Source organism: Harpia harpyja, chromosome 3 (genome assembly GCF_026419915.1).
Source record: "Harpia harpyja isolate bHarHar1 chromosome 3, bHarHar1 primary haplotype, whole genome shotgun sequence".
NCBI lineage: Eukaryota > Metazoa > Chordata > Aves > Accipitriformes > Accipitridae > Harpia > Harpia harpyja.
The window spans coordinates 14,969,944-14,988,823 of NC_068942.1; the positions used below are offsets into that span (position 1 = coordinate 14,969,944).

Consider the following 18,880-nt stretch of genomic DNA (forward strand, 5'->3'; position numbering starts at 1 on the left):
ATACGGGCGCCTACGGGGAAGCGGTGCCTCTCCAGTGGGATCCCGGGCCTGCCAGGGTTTCGCCCCCCTTGTCCCGTTCCCCCTTGTCCCCGTCCCCCCCACCTTCTCCCGGCCCCGCGGCGGGAACCCGGGGACACCCGCGACGAGCGCGCAGTCCCGGCCGCCCCGCCGCCACCGCCGCCGGCGGGTGGGTGCCTGCCAGCCGGCTCTCCCCCGCGACACGGCCTCCCGTGGGACCGCCCCGGGAGGCCGGGAGCTCAGAGTAAGGGGGGGGGGGGCTGCATCGCGCCCCACGCCGCCGCCGCCGCCGCCGCCGCGCCCGCCTCCTGCATCACTGCTCGCGGTTCCTGCTGCCGCTCTCCGGGTCGCTCTGGTCGTCGGTGAAGCAGACGTCCACGTCGCTCTCGTTGTCAGTCTTTTGCTCCTGCTCGGGGTGCGCGTAGCCAGAGTCACTCTTGTCCTCGGCCGCCTTGCCGAGGCTCTGCCCCGGGTGCCGGGACTTGACGTGCCGCTCCAGGTCGCGGCGCCGCACCAGCACCTTGCCGCAGTACTCGCAGCGGTAGGGCGTGTTGCCCTCGGCGTGCAGGCGGATGTGCTTGTTGAGGTTGCTGGGGTCCCCGAAGGGCCGCAGGCAGACCTTGCACTTGAGGGGCTTGTAGCCGGTGTGAGTCCGCATGTGGATCTTCAGCCCGTACTTGCGGGAGTAGAGCTTCCCGCAGTAGAGGCAGAGGTGCCCGGTCTTGGGCTTCCCGCCGGCCGCCGCCGCCGCCCCCGCCGGCAGCGCCTCCAGCCGCCCGCGGCCCTTCTCGGCCGCCAGCTCGGAGAGCTGCTGCGTGTGCATGGCGATCTCCCGGTCGATGCCGGCCAGCGAGCCCAGCTCGGCGGGGTGCAGCCCGGCCGCCGGCCCCCCGAAGTACGACACCGACTCGGGGTACTTGAGGAGGCCGCCGAGGTGCAGCTTCAGCGGGTAGTAGGGCGCGGCGCCGTAGAGCAGCTCCCCGTTGTAGACGGTGAGCGGCATCACCGGCAGCCCGCACTCCCCCGCGTACGCCTTCAGCCCCTCGAAGGGCGGCAGCGCGAAGCGCTCCAGCGCGCCGCCGGGCAGCGGCGGGTAGCGGGCGGGCGGCAGGGCGGCGGCGGCGGCGGGCAGCCCCCGCTCCACCTGCCGGAAGGCCGAGGCCTCCTCCAGGGGGGAGAGCAGCGGGAAGGCGCGCAGCCCGCCGCCGCACGCCAGCCCCGCCGCCGCCGCCGCCGCCGCAGCCGCCGCAGCCGCCGCCGCCGCCGGGGGGGCGGCCTCGCCCGGCAGCGCCCCGCACTTGGGCGGCGCCTCGGCGGCGGCGCGCCCCGCCTTCAGCCCCCCCAGCAGCTTGGAGAAGCCGAGGGCGGCGGCGCCCCGCGCCTCCTCCCGCAGCGGCCCGGCGGGGCGGAAGGCCGAGCGCGCCCCGGGGCAGAGCGCCAGCCCGTTGCCGCCCGCCGGCCCCAGCAGCGGGCCCGGCCCGCGGGCGGCCCCCACGCTCATGTCCAGGGCGCGCTCCTGCTCCTCCTTGCCCGCCGGCCGCTTGGGCAGCCCCGGCTTGGCGAGCGGCGGGGAGGTGGCGGCGGCGGCGGCCTCCCGCTTGACGGCCTCCCGCGGGCCGCAGCCGGGGGGCGGGTGGCCGCGCAGCGCGGCGGCCGGCGGCTCCTTGGGCGGGAGGCCGAAGGCGGCGGCGGCGGCGGGCCGGCCGTGGTCGTGGTGGAGGAAGGGCCGGCCGTGGCTCAGCGCGCAGTGGAAGTGGACGTGGGCCTTGAGGCTGTTGGGGTACTTGAAGGTCCTCCAGCAGTACCAGCAGATGTACCGCTCCTCCCCTGCGGAGGCAAGCGGAGGGGCCCGTCAGCGGCGGCCGCGCATCCCCGCGCCTCCCCGCGCCGCCTCTCCGCGCCCCCGCCGCCCCGGCCCGCCCCCGCCGTGCCGCGGTGCGGTGCGGTGCGCGGTCGGGGCTGCGCTGCCGCGGACGGCGCGCCGGGGGGGAGCAGCTGCCGCCGCGAGTCGTCTGTCGGGGGGCCCATCTGTTGGCGTTTGCAGGGGAGGTAGCGTATGTCAGGGAGTCGGCTGCACCGAACAAAGGCCAATCTAATGATCGTGAGCCCCTCATTACGCGGCGAGACAATATCCGATATGTATGGGCCATATGTAATCGTTCCCTTTCAGAGGACAATGCCCTTTGTGCCCCGTCCCCTAAACATTTCGGCTTCTCTCAAGCGGAACAGACCTCGGTGGCCGCGGCGCTGGAGACTGCCCCGGCACCGCAGAGGCACAGGCTTCGCTTTCCCCCTCCTGGCCCTGCTTGCCAGGAGGAGCACCTCCCCAGCCCCGACGGTGAAACTCTGCCTCTGCGGGCAATCTGTCTGTCTGGGTATCTTTTTCTTTATTCTTTTTTCTTTTCCCTTTTCTTTGCCTTTTCCTTTTTCTCTTTCTTTCTTTCTCTTACTCTTTCTTTTCGTCTCTTCCTTCCTTCTTTCCTTCCTTCCTTCCTTTTCTTTCCTTTCTTTATCTCTCTTCGCCCCCTTTCCTTTTCCCTTTCCCTTTCCCTTTCCCCTTTCCCTTTCTCCTCTCCTTTCTTCCATCTCTTTTTCTGTCCGTACGTTTCCATCTCTCTCTCTCCCGTTCCCCCCGGTCACTACAACACACCGACAAGACGTTTCAGAAGCCCCCGGAGTTCCTCCGAGCGGCTGCCCACCCTGTCCGTCCCCAGCCGATCCTCACTCCCGGGTTAATGCACTGAAACGCCGAAGGTGAGGCCAAGTGCCACACGGAAACGAGAGGCCGCTCCAGGCCTGGGGCCAGCTCCTCACGTTTCGGGGGGTCCCTTGGGGGGCGATGGGGGGGTGAGGTGGGGCACAAGCGAGCGGGGATGCGCTCCGCGGCAGCCGGGGCACCTGGGGAGGGGGCAGCGGGTCACCGAGGCGGACACGCTGGCCGCGACCAGCCTCCCGGGAGGGCTTTTGAGGCAGCGTTTGGGCCAGGGATCAGCCGGGTGCGGGTGGAACACGAAGGCTTCGCTCTCCGCGGGAAACTCGGGCGCGAACTCGCGTGCGAGGATCCAGCGCTGTTGCCTGCGTCTCGTCGCCTGTGTCCTTGCCGTGGTGCGCAGCCCTTCCTCGCTCGCCGTGGAGCGGCGGTCCGCAGGCTGTGCAGCGATATGAAGTCGTCGGACGAGGTTTTTCGCCCCGTCGAGGAGGGAGGGAGGCGGGAGGGTGTCTGCCCGGGCGCGGAGGAGGGGGGAACCACGGCCGCAATCCCACCGACTTGCGTTGCAAAACGGGTGAAGGAGCAGTACGGACCGAGGGGCGTGCGGCCACCCACCCCCGCGGGCTACCTCCTCCTGCCTTCCGTGGCCTTTACGGGTCTCTCCAGCGGGGCGGTTTGGCCCTAGTCGTCCTCGGCAAAAGCGTGACGGGACCGGCGGGACCGGCCGCCTCCCGAGCGCCACCGAGCCCGGCCCGGCGCTTTCCCCGGCTCAGCTCCAGTCCAGCAACCATCGCTCGGGGGAAAAAAGAAAAGAGAAAAAAAAAGAAAAAAAAAAGAAAAAAAAAAGAAACTAAAACCGTCCCTTTCTCATCACGGTAAACCCAAATAAATGGGGTCAAAGACAGATTTCCAAAGTTTTGTTTTGTTTTTTAAAAAAAACTCTCTAAATTTCTTCCGCTCTGATTGTTTGGTTTGGGGTTGTTTTTTTTTTTTCCAGCGTACTATCCTTAAAAGAAGAGCGCTTCAGCATTTTGATACACTTATTCTGAGTCCGTAATAATTAGTCTGGAAAGTGTGGGGCCGGAGACGCAGCAGATCCGCAGGGTCAGCCTGCAACTAAGCCTCGCTTCGTTGGGACGAGGAAGATTCCACACGCTGGGTGCCTCTCGCAGACCTGAGCTCCTTTCTTGCCCTTCTTTCCCCCGACCAGCACTGGCACCCATCGACAGGCAAGGGCTGCTGGGTCGGAGGGGCAGAACCCAGCACCGTGTCCTCCTTCCTGCGGCCGAAACTTCGCCAGAGCCCGGGCTTTTCGAGGGGGTGACCCTCCGGAGACCCAGTCTCTCACTGCCCTTGGTGGGGGGGGACAGAGACGTGACCAAGAGTTTCCTTTCCGGGTACAGTTTCAGCACTGGGAGGGATTTGGGCTCCTGCGCCATCGCACGAGTCGAATGGGACGTGAGCAGCCAGCGCCCGGCGTTTCGACAAGCATCCCTCCGGGCCGGATCCTGATTACCCTGCGGAGTAGCCAGCCTTGAGGGGTGGGGAAGGCTCAGCCCCTCCCCGGATCGTGCCCTTGCTGCCTTCTCAGGGACAGCGTCAGGCTGAAGGGTCTTCTGCCTAGGGCGGGAGCGGGTGGGCTGCCCTCGCCGCCGGCGGAGCGGGCTTAGCCCGAGGGGAGCGAGTGCCCGCGGGTCCCACCGAGCCGCCGCCGCCCCGGGGAGCGCCGGGACCCGGCCAGGACCGGCAGGAGGGTGGGCCCGCCGCCGGAGCTAGCCCGACGGGTGAACACTGAGGGGTTTCGTCTTCTTTTCCCGTTTAATGTGCTGCCACCTTATCATTTTTCTTAACATCGGTGTAATTCCAGCTGAGAATCAGCTTGCAGATTGAAACGAGCGGTCCCAGGCGGGTGTCTTCCCCTTCCTCGGATGTCCTTATCTGAGTGTAATTTGACGCCGACTTAATTTTTTACCTAATGCATCCTAATTTCTGCCAGTAGGCAGTAGACTGCCCAGTACCCGTTTTGACCTATGTGAATCTGCCCACAAGACAGCCTGAAGAGAGGCTCTGAAGCCCTGACCGAGGAACACCCAAGGTGACAGCGGTATTTTGAAAACCTATGAAGCCACATTGCTGTCTCGCATAACAGCACTAGCGTTGTTTCAATAGAAATCCCATTTGCCTATCAAAAGATCATTAAATTGTGCCGATGACGGAACGACTCGAGGCACGGGGGCCTTTCCATACGCTACCGAGTTAATAGATCACCCTTTAAATATAAGCAGATGGAGTCTTAGTTTAAAGGGTGGCAGGTTAAAAGTCACTGCAGCTGTGCGGGCATTAATTTTTCTGAGGGCGCGGATTTGAAGGGCCCACGTTTGCCTACGGCAGTCTGAGCTCCCGGCAAAGGTATCAGTTAAAGAGGGTTGCATTTAATTAGGTTGCTCTGAAACGAATGCCCGCGTCTGTACCTTTCTCGTCGTGCGTCGGGGTGGCCGTGACGGGGATGTCAAACCACTGCGCCAAGGGGTTGGAGTACCAGACGGTGAGCTCCTCTCCCGGCTGGACATCTCGCAGTGCCCGGTAGAAAATCTGGGAGGGGGAGAAAGGAAACTTCTTCAGGAGGCTTGAGAGGGGAGGCTGGTGGCGGAGAGCGGTGCCAGGCCGGCCCGGAGCCGCGAGTGGGGTACCTGTCCTCCTGGCAGATCCGCAACAGCCTCCAGTGTTTGCTCTTGGGAGTTTCGGGCAGCCCGGATTAACCCTATCCACTCCAGAGCTGAGCTCCCGGCTTCATCCACTAATTCCCCTCTCACCATCCGCACCTGGAAGACAGGCAGCACCACTGTCACCTCCACGCGAGACGAAGCAGAAAGAAAGAAAAAGCTTACCCGCCCCCCCCCCCCGCCTGCCTGCCCACTCTGCCGTGCCTGCTCTCCCACACCGGGCCGGTGTCTCGCAGTGGCGAGAGCACCCCGTTTTGCCGCCTGTTTGACTCTTCCATCCTCACCCGCCGTTGGGTAGGACCTTCCTCGACTCGCAGGTGCCTTGGGAGAGCTGCGGCTGGCCTGGAGGGGGTTGCTGCTCTGTGGGGGTAAGGATGGAAGAGCCCGGGCCCGGCGGGGACCTGCAGCGTTACGAGGGGAAATGGGATTTTTTCCTTTGGGCCGCACTGGCCCAAACGCACCTTGCTCGGTCGCAGCTGCTACGTTTAGCTTAACGCTGTATTAAATGTCCAGGTAAGACGTTATTTTTTTGGGAGGGTCTGTGCAGCCTCTGAATCGGTGCAAAACAATTGCCACACACACGACTTGTCGGAAGACGGGGAGGGGGAAAGGGGAGAGGATTCCGCTTAGCTACAAAGTCTCTGTAGCCCCATACTTCATAATCTGCTTGCCCATACAAAGAGAAAATGAAGTGCCCGTTCCCTGAATGACCGTGCAATAAAAGTCATCGGAACAAAGCCGTCTAAAGCGAGAAACCAAGGGAGCCAGATGAGAAATAAATTTGAGTGGGCTGGCAGAGCGTTTAAAAACAATTAAAGGGCATTAAAAATCCGAGCGGAACGCGTGAGCCGCGGCTGCCCGGGGGGTGGAAGGAGGGCTGTCCTCCGCAGCCCCCTGAAGAGCCTGATGGACGGGGCGAGCACCCTTCACCGCCTCCTCCTGGCTCCCTCCCAGCTCGGACACCGACTGACCCCGGAGCCGGCAGCCGGCTGGCCGTCACCCCCTCCCGCTCCGGCCGTGGGGGTTGGTTTGCGGCTCCTGGGGTAGGAGCCGGCCCGAGGCTTGGCGAGGAGGCCGACCTGCGCTGGGCTGCCCCGACACCTGCGACCCGCACCCCGCCGCCGCCCCCGGGGGACCCTCGGCCCGCTCGCCCCGCGCTCCCCTCCGGCCCCAGCCAGCGGATCCGCGGCCGAGGAGAGGGACGGGGGAGGCACGAACCCGAGCCGAAGGCAGAAATAAATCGGTGCGTCTGCGTCTCGCCCCCCTCCTTCCCCGGACAAAACCAGGGGGGCTGTGAAAGCCGCGTGCCCCCGCCTCGCCGGGGCTCCAGGGGCGAGGAGCCAGCCGTGGCACGTCCTGGCCCTGCCGGGGAAGGGGCAATGCCCGAGTGAGCGGAGCCCCGCGGGGCGGGGGCCGGGCGGCGGGACTAGCGCCCTCCGGCACCGGGCACCGGGCACCGGGCGGCGGCGGCGCTTTCGGCACGTCTGTGTCCAAGGCGGGGGCGCGTCCGCTCCTCCGGGAGAGCCCCCGGGTCCCCCGGCCTCGCCGCGGAGGCCGGCCGGGCTAGCGGGGCCCCGGCGCTGGGGAGGAGGGGGAGAGGGCACGGGCGGGCCGGCTTTCCTGGCAAAGCCGCGAGGAGACATCTCGGGACGCTCTGGAAACGCTTCCCTTCCCTTTCCTGGCTCGCTCTAAGAAGGGAGGATCGAGGAGAGAGGGGAGGGAAGAGCAGCCTCTTCTCCCAAGCCGGCTTCCCCCGAGTCAACGAAAAAGCAAGGTCCAGCGGTGCAGGAGAGACGGTAGGAAAATACCTTTTTTTTGGGTCCTGGCTCCCTGCGGTCTGAGAGGTACTTGCCCAGTTTGAAGATGCCCGGCACAGGACCCAGGCGCAGCCCCGCCGGGATGCAGCTCTCCGCGCTCACGCTGATGGCCGGAGCCCTGCTGCTTTGCATCGCTGCCTCTGGGTGTGAGCGCTCGGGAACCCCAACTACTTAAGGGGGCCGGAGTGACAGCGGCGGGAGGACGAGCACAGGCGTATCTCCGCCCGCAGAGTGACGCGGCGGTGTGTGGACGCCGGCTTTTCAACGGGAGCAGGAGGGGTACCCCTTGGCAGGGGGATGCTCTGGGGCGCAGAGTTTGGTGAGAGAGTTTGGCTCCTCGAGCAGCTGCGGAGTCCCATCCAAGAGGGTCACATGGAGCCTTTCCCTAACCCTCCTGCATAATCAGGCGGAGTGAATGGCTGGCAGACAATGGGCCAGGCGACCTTCCCATTCCTAAAAATCCAATTTGTCAAGGGCAAAGAAAAGGCGCTGGTGAATCAAAGGTCTGGAGGGACCATTAATCCTCAGCATGGGGTATTGTCCCCGAGACAGTTACGATATTTTAAGTGACAAATCCACTGTATAATTTCTCCATAAATTTTACTTCCTTTTATTGTTCCTCGACAAACCAGTTTTGGAAAATAAGTGACTATTTTAAGTCTACTTGGCTGAGCCTTTTGAGGTTTAATATACTTCAAAGATTTTTAATTCTCTTCCCTTGGCTTTATTGTAAAGGAGATTAAACAAAGAGATGGGGAATGTTTTGAGGACTTGTTAACTTCTATTGATTCCCGGCGTGTGCCATACAGAAATTGGGCAGGTACTTGATGGGAAAACACCAGAAAATACCTACACTTTTTTTTTTTTTTTTAAAGAACGACCATATTACCATTTCAGTGGGTTGGTTTCAGGCCAGTAATCTGTTCAGAAGAGCTTTGATCCTTAAGGAGGATGAATAGCACAAAATATGAGCCGCCGTAGCCCCTGTAAAACACAACCCGCTGCATCTGCGAGCGCTGGGGAAGCTGTGTCTGTAGATCGTGCGATTAAGAAATAGGGACAGGAGGAAATAGAGACATACAGCCACCAGGAAACAGGGAGGCACGGCCAGCAGATAACACAGATCTCTAGCGAACAGCGTGCAGCTGGATTCCTCGTTTAATACATCCACAGGTTCCTCTCCCGCACGCAAAATCGCTTGCACCGAGACCGCTTTCGGAGGTGGAACCTACAAAAAGCCACTGTAAATAAAGCCAGAACGAAGTGATTGGAACAGACTGCGTCTATGTCCCTCCTCTTCGCATAAATATTTTAATTAAGATACAACGAGGCGCTAGGATTATGTCGGTTTATAATTCGGGCTGGGTAAATGTCCCAAGATTTTTCCAGGAGGTGAAAAGGAAAGGTGTGCGACTTTTTTCTTATGCACGTGAGACAGTCCGGATGTGCCTGTCAGACCAAAGAGTACAGTTACACATTCGATTTTCCACTTTCGCTTTTATAGTCCTGTCTAATTCGTGCTATCAGGTTTTCTCTGCTCCATACTTCGCTAACTCTCCAAAAAGAAGATTTCTGAACCTTTCTCCCGCGGAGAAGTTGCACAGGCAGATTTTATCCATTGCTTTCAGAAGTAATTGCAGATATGGGGCTTTTTTCTTTCTTTCTTTCTTCCCCCCCCCCCCCCCCCCTGCCCTTTTCCTAATAGTCAGACCTAATAAATTTCAAAAGAAAATCCGGAAAGCTACGTTTGGAGGTGTATCTGCCAATAGGTGCCAGGTAACGGAGCGGGCTCTTCTCAAGAAGCCCCGATTTCAGCAAGATAAACCCCGGCACGTCGCTTTCCATGTGACGGCTAGTGTGGGCTTTACTCTGGATTATGTCTGCCGCCGTCACGAGTGGGAGCAAGGGCCGCAGGGACGCGCGGGGCGGGGGGACACGAGAGCGATTTTGAAGCGGCACGTCTCCCGAGTTGCCCGTCGCAAAGATGCTCTTTCCCCTCTCCCTGCCCGGCACGGCAATTACAGCTCGGCCTCCCGGCGAGCTACCGCCGCTGCCGCCATGACATTCGCCCACGCCGGTCGCCGGTTGTTCCGGCCCCGCGGCGGCAGCGCCCGGCCAGCCCTCCGCACGGCACCGGCCTCCGCTGGCACGGCCGGGGCGAGCCGCCAAACCTCTGCGTCCCCGCGGAGGCCGGCGGGCAGCGAAGGGCTGGCCGCACCGACCGCCCTCGGCGCTGCCCGCGGGCGCTGGGCGGGGAGCGCCGGGCTCCACCGGCCGGGCGGCACCGGCACCGGCCGGGCGGCACCGGCAGCGGGACCGGCAGCGGGGCCGGGCGCTGCCGCCGCCCGCTCCGGGGGCTGCTGGCCGGCACTGAGTCCGGGTGGGCCGCGGATGGATGTATTTTTAGTAATGACACGTATTGGCGCGCACGCGAGATAAATGTCGCGCCTGTCCCCCCGCAGCATCAATGATCATCGATCGCATCTCGCCGGGGTGCAATGGCAGGGACCGTCCCGGGAGCGGGGCGGGGGGGGGGGGGTTTCTTTTTCCCTTCAGGGACGGGAAGGGGGCGGGGGGCCGGGGGGGGGGGGAAGAGAGGATGTGGGGAACTGAAGATGACCCCTTTGATCAGCGGCCTGAATGGGGCAAAAAGGATAAACAAGAAGTTGAGGGCAATAAATTTAAGCCATGAACATGTCCCTGTAACCTCTGGCCTGGCCGCTTGAAGATGAGACCGGGTTGAAATTCCGAGAGCCGCAGAGGTAGAGAGGGGGCTTTTAAGGCGACCAAGGTACCCTACTGCTCCGCCTCGGGAGCCGCTCCCTCCCAGGCCTTAATGAGTCAAAAAGCGTGAACGACACGCGAACAATTTTATCAATAGGACCATGTAAAGGCCGACTGTGAGGAAAGTTATTTATTAATATAGCCGATTGTGGCTGGTTCCCATCCACTCAGAAAAGAAAAGCCCTTGCTCTGGAAGCATTCACACCAGTTCTCCAATTTTTATTCTGTCCTGTGGCTCAAAGTTGAAGTTCCCCAAGTGAAATAAATTGTCCACAAAAGAGGAAAGGAACCACATTTTCTTTTATTTTTCCTTCCCTAAAAAGGAAGGGTGAAACCGATCTAATGTGCCCACTGGAGCAAGATGCAGCATGAAAGGCCGGGTGTTAAAAGTAAAAGCAGCCTTTGGAGCAAATGGGATGGAAAATTAAATGAAATTAAATAGCTTGAACGACCGTATTGTCCCTTATTAAAAAGACACATTAATTACATGGTTTCAGCTTTATTCAAAGACAATGTTTAGACTCAATCAAAACATTCCACTATCGCTCTTTATATACTTAAACCGGGCTACGAGAGGCACCATTAATGCGAGATCACTTTTGCCCAGAGATGCGATGAAAGTTATTTTCCTCGGCGGCCCTTATTTATGCCCACCGCTGAACTGCCGGTGCCCCTGAGTAACACTTTGGCACACTGTTCTCCCTGATTTAACAGGTTGCCCCATAATGAGGCATGAATGTTAAGGAACAACAGTCATCCAAAGAGGCACAGTTGCAGAGAGCAATGTCCCACCAGGGAGCTCCATTCAAACCATCAAACCGCTCCGGCACAGAGAAGGTTCAACACCACATTCAGACCAGCATGAATGCCTGTATACAGGGCCCGGCTCATTATGCCGCGGAGCACCGCAGCGGAGGCTTGAACAAAATGCTGCAAGTTCATTCAGCAGGCCATACTCTGGCGGGGCAGTCCAGCCGGCGGCTCCCGGGGTGACCTTTTTCCCAAATGGCTTTGCCCCGCCGAGGCGGCCCTTCCCCGGGCTGCGGGACGGCCCGGCCCCGGGGCTCCCGGCCCTGCTCTGCCCTGCCCCGGGGCTCCCCGCCCTGCTCTGCCCTGCCCCGGGGCTCCCCGCCCTGCCCGAGCCGGCCCCGGGGCTCCGGCCGGGGGCTCCTCTGCAAGGGGATGGGGATGCAAGGAACGGGGCGGAGGGCAGGGGGGGAGGCGTGCTGAGACCCCGAAACACGGGAATCCCCTTTAAACCGAAGACACCAATACGGTCTGAACGTCTTTTCTCTTTTTCCTTCCTTTTTTCTTCTTCTTTTCTTTTTTCTTTTCTTGTCTTTTCTTTTCTCTTCTCTTCTCTCTTATCTTCTCTTATCTTCTCTTTCTCTTTCTTTCTCTTTCTTTCTCTTTCCCTCTCCTCTCCTCTCTCCCTGCTTCCCTGCCTTCCCCTCTCTCTCTCTTTTGCAGTCCCTTTATATCTCTTCCTCGACTTCGCTCACTTTCTCTCTTTCAGCCACCCTCTCTCAAAAACACTTCCCTGTACCACCTTCCCCTACTTTCTTTCCCACCGCTTTCCTCCCCCGGGACGCCGCCCGCCGCCGCCGCCGCCGCCTCCCCGCCGCGGCGCTGCCGGTGCCCGGTGCTGCGGGCGGGCGGTGCCGATCGGCGGGGCCGGGCGGCTGCGGCCCGGGCCGGCGGCCCCCAACCAGCTGTGCGGTGCAGACGAGATGCGGGTGGGATATTAAAGCAGCTTTTGAATAGTAATTCAGGTTCTATGGGAACCCGGGCAGATGACAGGAGCTCGATTTGGTATTCGTATTGTTAATCGCGAGCGTCAGCCCAGATCGGATTCAAACACGTTTTGTGCTCGTTAAAAATTCCAGTGTAGGGGCCGAGATTTTTTTTTTTCTTTTAGCCCAGCTTCAATTGGAGGCGAAACTTGCCGCATAAAGTATTCAAAGTCTGTCTAAAGTTGCCTTTTAACCGGATTCTCCCCCTCCCGCAGCCCCCACCGTATCTCTTGGTTCTTTCGGTTGACATGGTGCAAATAAAAGTCAGTAAACTTGTTGCTGAATTGCAATGTTTCGGTGTACCTTATAAATTCATACCTTTTCTCCCTCGATCGCCTCAGAATGAGCCCCTGCCTCAATTCGATTTTCCTTGCTGTTGGGCACATTTAGGAGAGAGTCTATTTGTGAAGTTCATTTCTAGGCAAATGTATTCAAGAGCTGATTGGGATGAATAGGACCGTGTGTCAGCCGCCCCTAATTGGGATTAAAGCACTTCGGACCATATGCAGAGAGTGACAGAAATTCTCAGGTTTCATTGTGCTCAGACTTCCACCCGCCTGGACACTCCTCCTGGAAAAGGGGGATTTATAAAGATTCCAGGGAGAAACTGAGGAAATAAAGGAGACGCAGAAAACGACCGGGCTAATGTCCCTCTGCGAGGCTGCCAGCGTGGCAACTGCCGGGGACAGCGGCGGCAGCGGCGGGCGAGACCCGGCGAGACCCGGCAAGACCCGGCGAGGCGGCGGGGCCGGGGCCAGGCGCGGCGGGAGCGGACCTGGAGCCGGGTTTCCCTTCGGAGGGAGGGGAAGCAAGCCTCCGCTCTCTCACGCCCGGCTCGTGTTCGGGCTTGGAAACGTAAATGCAAAAACATAACCCCGGGGCTGGGGGTTATATGGGATGGGAATGAAACCCCCCACGCAGAAACTTCCCCGGGTGTTTCTAGCCTAAGGAACAGGCTCCCAGGGGACGAGGGAGGCAGGGAGGGAGGGAGGGAGGCAGGGGAGGTGTGAGTCACAGGCAGACGCCACTCCCTGCCCAGCCCAGCACTGGTATCAGGGAAATTAGGTTTTTGGCAATGCGGGCCTGCCTGATCTAGTGAAAGATGCCCATGGCCAGGGGGTTGGACTAGTTGATCTTTAAAGGTCCCTTCCAACCCAAACCACCCTGTGAGTCCGGGAAGCTCTTAACCCAAAGCTGCTCCAAGTGCATATCCATCCATCGCCCTGTCTGCCCATCTACCCATCTGCGTGCCAGCTGTGCACAAGCGGCCCTGGCAGGGTGAAGCATCCTGCTGCCGAAGGCTCTGCCCTTGCTGGAGCTGTAGCGAGAGGCACATTCTAGAGCTCGGGCCTGGCCTTCACACTGCCACTAATCCGGGGTCGACTGGATGCGGCAACCCAAAACGTACGTGGTGAGAAAAATATTACTTGGGTTAGTGATTTTTAAACTCTGTGGTCGGTTGTCAGAAAGACGATGTTTAATCCCATCGTAAACAAAGGGAGAAGAGCCCGTAGCGCTATCAGGGCCTTTGTTCGCAGAGGTTACTTTGTCCCAGCGAGGTGACCGAGAGCTGGCGACCGTCTGCTGCTCTCGTCCTCTCTAGGCTCCTCTGCAAAGCACCCATCGCCCCGACGGGGCGGGTTTGCGCCAGTGTCCCCCGGCAAGCCCGTGTGTCGCGGGGTGCACAGCCTGTGTCCCGGCGGGGACGCCGTTCCCGGGCCGTGCCCTGCTGCCGTCCGGGACCCACAGACCCAGCGGGGCCTCCGGGAGGGCACGGCAGCCCCGGGGCGATACGGACACGACTTTGCTCGGCGATACAGAGCCGGGTGTCCCCTCCGCAGGGGAAATGCCCCGGCGCTGCCTGCAGGCTGGTCCGTGGCGGTGGGAAGGGTCCTGCCCGCGCCCCAGAATTAGGCAGTAACGCCGCTCGCCTGCGTGGGCACCTCCCCTTGCCCCGTGGGTCTGGCCGGGCGGGGAGAGGCAATGGGGCTGACCGAAGCCGAAGCGTGCCCTGCGTCCCGGGCGGGGTGCCCTCTTTCCAGCGCTGAATGGGGCTCGGGATGCGACACGTGAAGTCCGGCTGGCCTGGGAAGAAGCAGAGGGACTTTTAACAGCAAATGTTGCTGAAGTCTCAGATCAAGGACTGAAGTCCGTTCTCTGGCGTGGGTTTGCCCCTGCAAGCCGTCCCCGGTAAGCGGAAGGTCTGGTTTAGAGGAGGCTGACGGAGCCGGAGCCCTCCGCCTCTCCTCCCGCACCGCCGGCTACCCGACGTTCATATTCCCGCAAGACAAAGAGCGGGAGGAGCGGCGGGCACGGCCGTGCGTGGCGGTGTGCGGGGCTCGGCCGTCGCGCCGGCTGGCCGCCGCTCAGCCCGGGAGAAGCCCCTGACAAAATTTCGCCGCAACCGCGCTGGTTACGGGCCGGGAGAAATGCACAGCCCTGACGTGCCTCCGTGGCCCCCTCGACGGCTGCGTGCCTACGTCCCCCGTCCGTCCGTCCCTCCCCCCGACGGCTGCGATATTTAAATAAAAAAAAGGAAAGAGCACCCCCGCGCCAGCCCGGCAGCGCTGCCCCAGCTTTCCGGGGCAGGGCGGGGGGAATGCGGCGGGTTTGCCAGCGCAGCCCGAGCCCAGCCGGGGTGACCAAACCGTGTTTGCCCCCCGCGCTGGGAGCCAAACCTCTGTCCCCGGCCCAGTCCGAGGGGAGAAGCGCGGCCCCGGGTCAGGGCGAGGGGACAGGCGCCCGGCCCCCGGCTGCCCGTCGCTCCCGGGATGCCCGGGGAAGGGATGCCCGGGAGGCCCCGCTGCCCGGAGGCTGCTCCTCGGGTTAAAGGCAGAGCTGCGCACAGCTGCCTGCAGCTACAGCATCCATACGTATCACGCGTATATCCACAGGCACCTCAGAGGCAGGAGGGATGCGGGTTTGCCTGTGTGTCCGTCCATACGCACCCGGGTATGTCTGTGCGTATACACACACATACACACATTTGTTTCTAAGTCGGTATGCTGGAGTCACTGCGATCCTTTTTTTCCATGGCTTTCGTGACCGGAGCGCAGGGAGGAAGGCCCTTCCTCTCCTTCACGGCCGTCCCTGAGAGACAGGGCTGTGACTTATGGAAAAGCATACTGTACGTACCAAGCCAAAGGCTACCGAACATGTACCGGACCAACGCGCTAGGAAGCATCTGCAAAGGTCTGCGTGCGCTGAGGAACCGATTTGTTCCTGTGCTCCGGAGAGCAGCAGAGTGAAGAAGCAGAGGGTGCTTCCCTCCCTCCCCGTCCTCCAGCATCAAAAATATCCCCGGGAATCCAATTCATAGAGCTACATTCTGATTTGAGCTCCGTCTGAGTCGGGCTTTGTAAAGACAGTGGTTGTACCGCTTAAATCACATGGTCCTTCCACCTCTAGGCAGGCAAGCTAGCATTGACTTTTTATTTCAACTTGGGCTTTAATTGTTTGTTTGGGGTTTGCTTCTGTTTTTAAGTACAGTGGGAGTCCCCTTCTGTGAGCATTTCCACAGACTGTCTCTCTCCGTCCTGACAGCTTGATAGATCCGAGCCCGACCCTGAATCTCTTCCAGGGATGAAATTGTGCCGCGACAGAGGAAGCCGAAGCAGGCGGGCAGAGCGCACATCCTGCAGAGCTCCCCTCCTCCTCCTCCTCCTCCTCCTCCGACCCCTCTGCCGTGCTCAGCTCGGCTCAAGGCGAAAAAAATTCCTTATTCACAGTGTAAATTTGTTGCGTTTTCCTCAAGAGCTCACAGGGGGGGCTCATCTATTTTGAAATCAACCCTGCGTTTACAGAAGAGTTGCAGCTCTAAAACGAGGCACTTAATTTCTGTAGATCTTCTCCCCGAGGGGCAGCGTTATAGTACAGTAACAGCAACGACCTAGCTGGAGCTTGTGGAGGGGAGGAGTGGTTCATAGGTAGATGAGAAGCAAGTGGCCGTCAGTGCCGGGATGGGAGTGCGGAGCCGGGGGCAGGGCGGAGGGAAGGCTGCCCGATGCCCTCGGTGCGGGAGTCGGGAGGTGAAAACGATGGTGATTTTGCCTGTTAGGCTCCCACTGAATCCAGCACTTGATCTGAGGAGAGGCAGGGAAATAAATCATTGGCACGGAAGAGAGAAAGAGATGAAAAAATGGTAGCTGCTGGAAGGAAGACCTCTCTCTGCAGTGGCACCAGAGAGCAGGGGCAGAGCTTTCTGGCTGGCTGGTAATAGTGTAAATGGAGAAAGAGATAGGTTTTGCCAGCAAGGAGAAAGGGCTGTAAGAGAGCTGACTTCCTAATGAGCGCATATAATGTTGTAAAGGGTTTCAGCGTTTTATGCTTTTCAAGATACGACTATCAGCAAGAAAAAAAAAAAGATTTTAGCAAAAATGCAGCCATCAGAAACTGTTCGTTACACTCTGGTAAACATCCCCTCATGGTGAAATTGTTGGTGGGGGCGGAAGGCAGGGCAAGAAAATGCATCTTCTTCTAGTATATGCAGCGCTCTAATTAATGAATCTGACAAACCGAAAGGTCTTCCTCTGGTTCCTGTGACTTGACTTCTTTTTTTTTTTTTTTTTTAACCCAGTAAAAACATTCGAAACAAGAAAGCATTTGGTTTAGATATGCAGAATAACGGAGGTTAAACCCACGTTATCTAGGACTTATCTTAAAGTACACCACGAAGTACAGACCTTTTTCTTCTCTTCATTTCGGCATTGCATATTTTGATGCCGAAATATGCATCATTTTTGACAGCTTCGGAGTTATGAAACAAAAAAAACTTGTAGGTGTCATCTGTCGGAAATAATTTTTCGTTACAGACTGTAGATTTAATGTTGTTCTTTCTATTCATTGTTTGTGCTATTAAAATAAAATCTAAATAAAATTATTCTGGATTTTTGCCTGATCGCTTGTAGACCGCTGCCCTCAGCTTCCCCAGTGTCACCATCTTTCAGTCTAAATATTCAAATATGCGTTTAGAAGAAGAAGAAGACAGATTAACCTCAAAGTTTCTGTCTCACTCTATGTCTCTCACACGGAAAAATAAGGGCACACTTCGGGCACACACATACAGAAGGGTTAGCTCTTCCAAAACTAGGAGGAAAAACCCTATTTGTCTTTGAACATTTCTATCACGGCTTGGTATTCGGAAGGGGCGCGTCTCGTTAATAAACTGACCCCTTTAAATTATTTGCGGAATGAACCCTTCTTAAAATCGGGGTTGAATTAAGCTGCGCTCAAAATATCAGAGTCAAACTACCTCCTGTTTTTGAGTCACTGGTTTTAAAGTTAAATTATGATGCCCACCGTATAGGTATTTCTGCCTGAGAAAGGTGATTTGCGGCCATTGTGTTTAAACCCGTGTCCCGAGGGATTTGAAGAAAAAAATCAAGTGTGCACATTCAGCTACCGCTGAGAAGAGGTTTTCAACAGCCCCTGTTAGCCAGAGCAGTGCCCCGGGCTTTAGGGCTCACCCCCAGGTACAGAACCTACTCTCGGGTGGGTGCGGGATCGGACCCTCTACAAACGTAACCCCATATGGAGGGAATACCTGACTTTCCGACATCCCTTATGAGCCTTCCAGGCAGCTTTTCTTCAGGAATTTGAGACCCAGGCCAGTCCCCGAGGTGCCCGCACCCCCCAGTCCTGGGCTCCCAACGCTGCACCAAGCTGTCCGCACCCGCTGCCCCCCCGCCCGGCTTGCGGACTGAGCGCCGCTGCCCTGCTCGCTCCCTAGCAAGACCCCGCAACCCCGGACGTCCCGTAGTCTGTGTGCCGAGATTTTCCACTAGCCTTTTACCTTGCAAAGAAATAAAAAAAAAATCGACCATGTTTTTGAAATTTCGAGAGACGAAAAACACGTCTGTCCCCTGGGATGAGTTCCCAGGAGGGGAAATATCCGGATTTTCATCACGGCACACCTGAAGCTCTCACCCCGCCCCGCTGTGCCAGTGGTCACAGCCAGCCCCTCTCTCCGTGACCCTCAATTCCGATAAATATCAACCTCACCGGCGGTCCCCCCCCACCCCGCAGCCGACCCGCGGGGTCCGCAGCGCGGCCGCGCAGGTTTGCGCGGAGCGGGTGTGTGTGGGGGGGGGGGTGTGGGGGGTGTGGGTGTGTGTGGGTGCGTGTGTGTCGGTTGAAACCTGGGGCGAGAAGACGGCAGTTTCTCAAACTCCCTTTGGGAGCCCGCAAAACTGGGTGCAAAAGTACGCGCGTACACACGTGCACGTGTAATGCGCGTATGTGAAACCTGGCCGGGGGAATATAAACACGGAAATATATAACGCGGCAGTGATCTATTTTCTCTCCTCGGTTATACAGTTTTTCCTCACTTAGATAGTTTCAGAACCCCCCTCTGAGCTTCTGGGTTGGAGAGAAACCCTTTGCTACCAGATAGAGCGAGGCAGCGAAGCCTCCCCTCGGAAAAGCGTCTCTCAAGCGTGATCCGGCGAAGATGCGACTAATTAACTCGCTTCTCTGTTTTCCGCTCATTTCTTTCCGGTAATGTCAGGGGCTTGCCGGGGAAGCGGGAGTTTCTCCTCGGGCCAGGCTCCGCCGTGCGCACCGGGGAGCCGCAGCCCCCCTCCCTCCTGCCGGGTTGCTTCAAGGTTACCCGATACCTTCGCGAAGTCGTGCAGAAAACCCGGCTCCCGAGGTCCCACGGGACCGAGTCAAGTAAGAAAATACGTGTTCCTAATTTTATTCGAGTTAATAAAAGCGACACAACAGGTTTGCAAAGGCGGGCGGCTCGGGCTGAAGACGGAGGAGCTGCTCGGGGGGGTGTAGGGAAACGCAAGTTTTTGAGTGAAAACCTAGAGGAATAGAGAGAAAGGAAGGAGGGGTCCTGGGGAGGTGGGGAAAGCCCCTGTGCAAGCCTGGGGTGGCACCGGAGCATCCCCAGTGTCCTGCGGGGGGGCCGCGGGTCGTTTCCATTTTACGGCAGCATCCTTTTCTCCGGAGGGGCCAAGAGGTCAGCACAAAAACCTACACCTTCGGGTCAGACTCGCTTTCTCCAGAAGGTGTTTAGGGTGCGGAGGGGTC

The 18,880-nt window shown here is 59.1% G+C and overlaps 1 protein-coding gene across 2 annotated transcripts; it reads right to left on the reverse strand.

Moving 5' to 3' along the window:
• Positions 1 to 212: 212 nt before the first annotated feature.
• PRDM13 (PR/SET domain 13) lies at positions 213 to 7,700 on the reverse strand. Of its 2 annotated transcripts, none has more exons than XM_052781438.1 (4): positions 7,260 to 7,700; positions 5,419 to 5,550; positions 5,200 to 5,344; positions 213 to 1,845 (listed from the first exon to the last, which is right to left on the reverse strand). In XM_052781438.1, the coding sequence occupies exons 1-4, from the start codon at positions 7,398 to 7,400 to the stop codon at positions 332 to 334; spliced, it is 1,932 nt and encodes a 643-aa protein (XP_052637398.1). In that variant the 5' UTR covers positions 7,401 to 7,700; the 3' UTR covers positions 213 to 331. The 2 variants fall into 2 exon arrangements, with proteins under 2 accessions (XP_052637398.1, XP_052637399.1); XM_052781439.1 differs by having other exon boundaries at positions 5,200 to 5,320; positions 7,260 to 7,694.
• Positions 7,701 to 18,880: the final 11,180 nt, after the last annotated feature.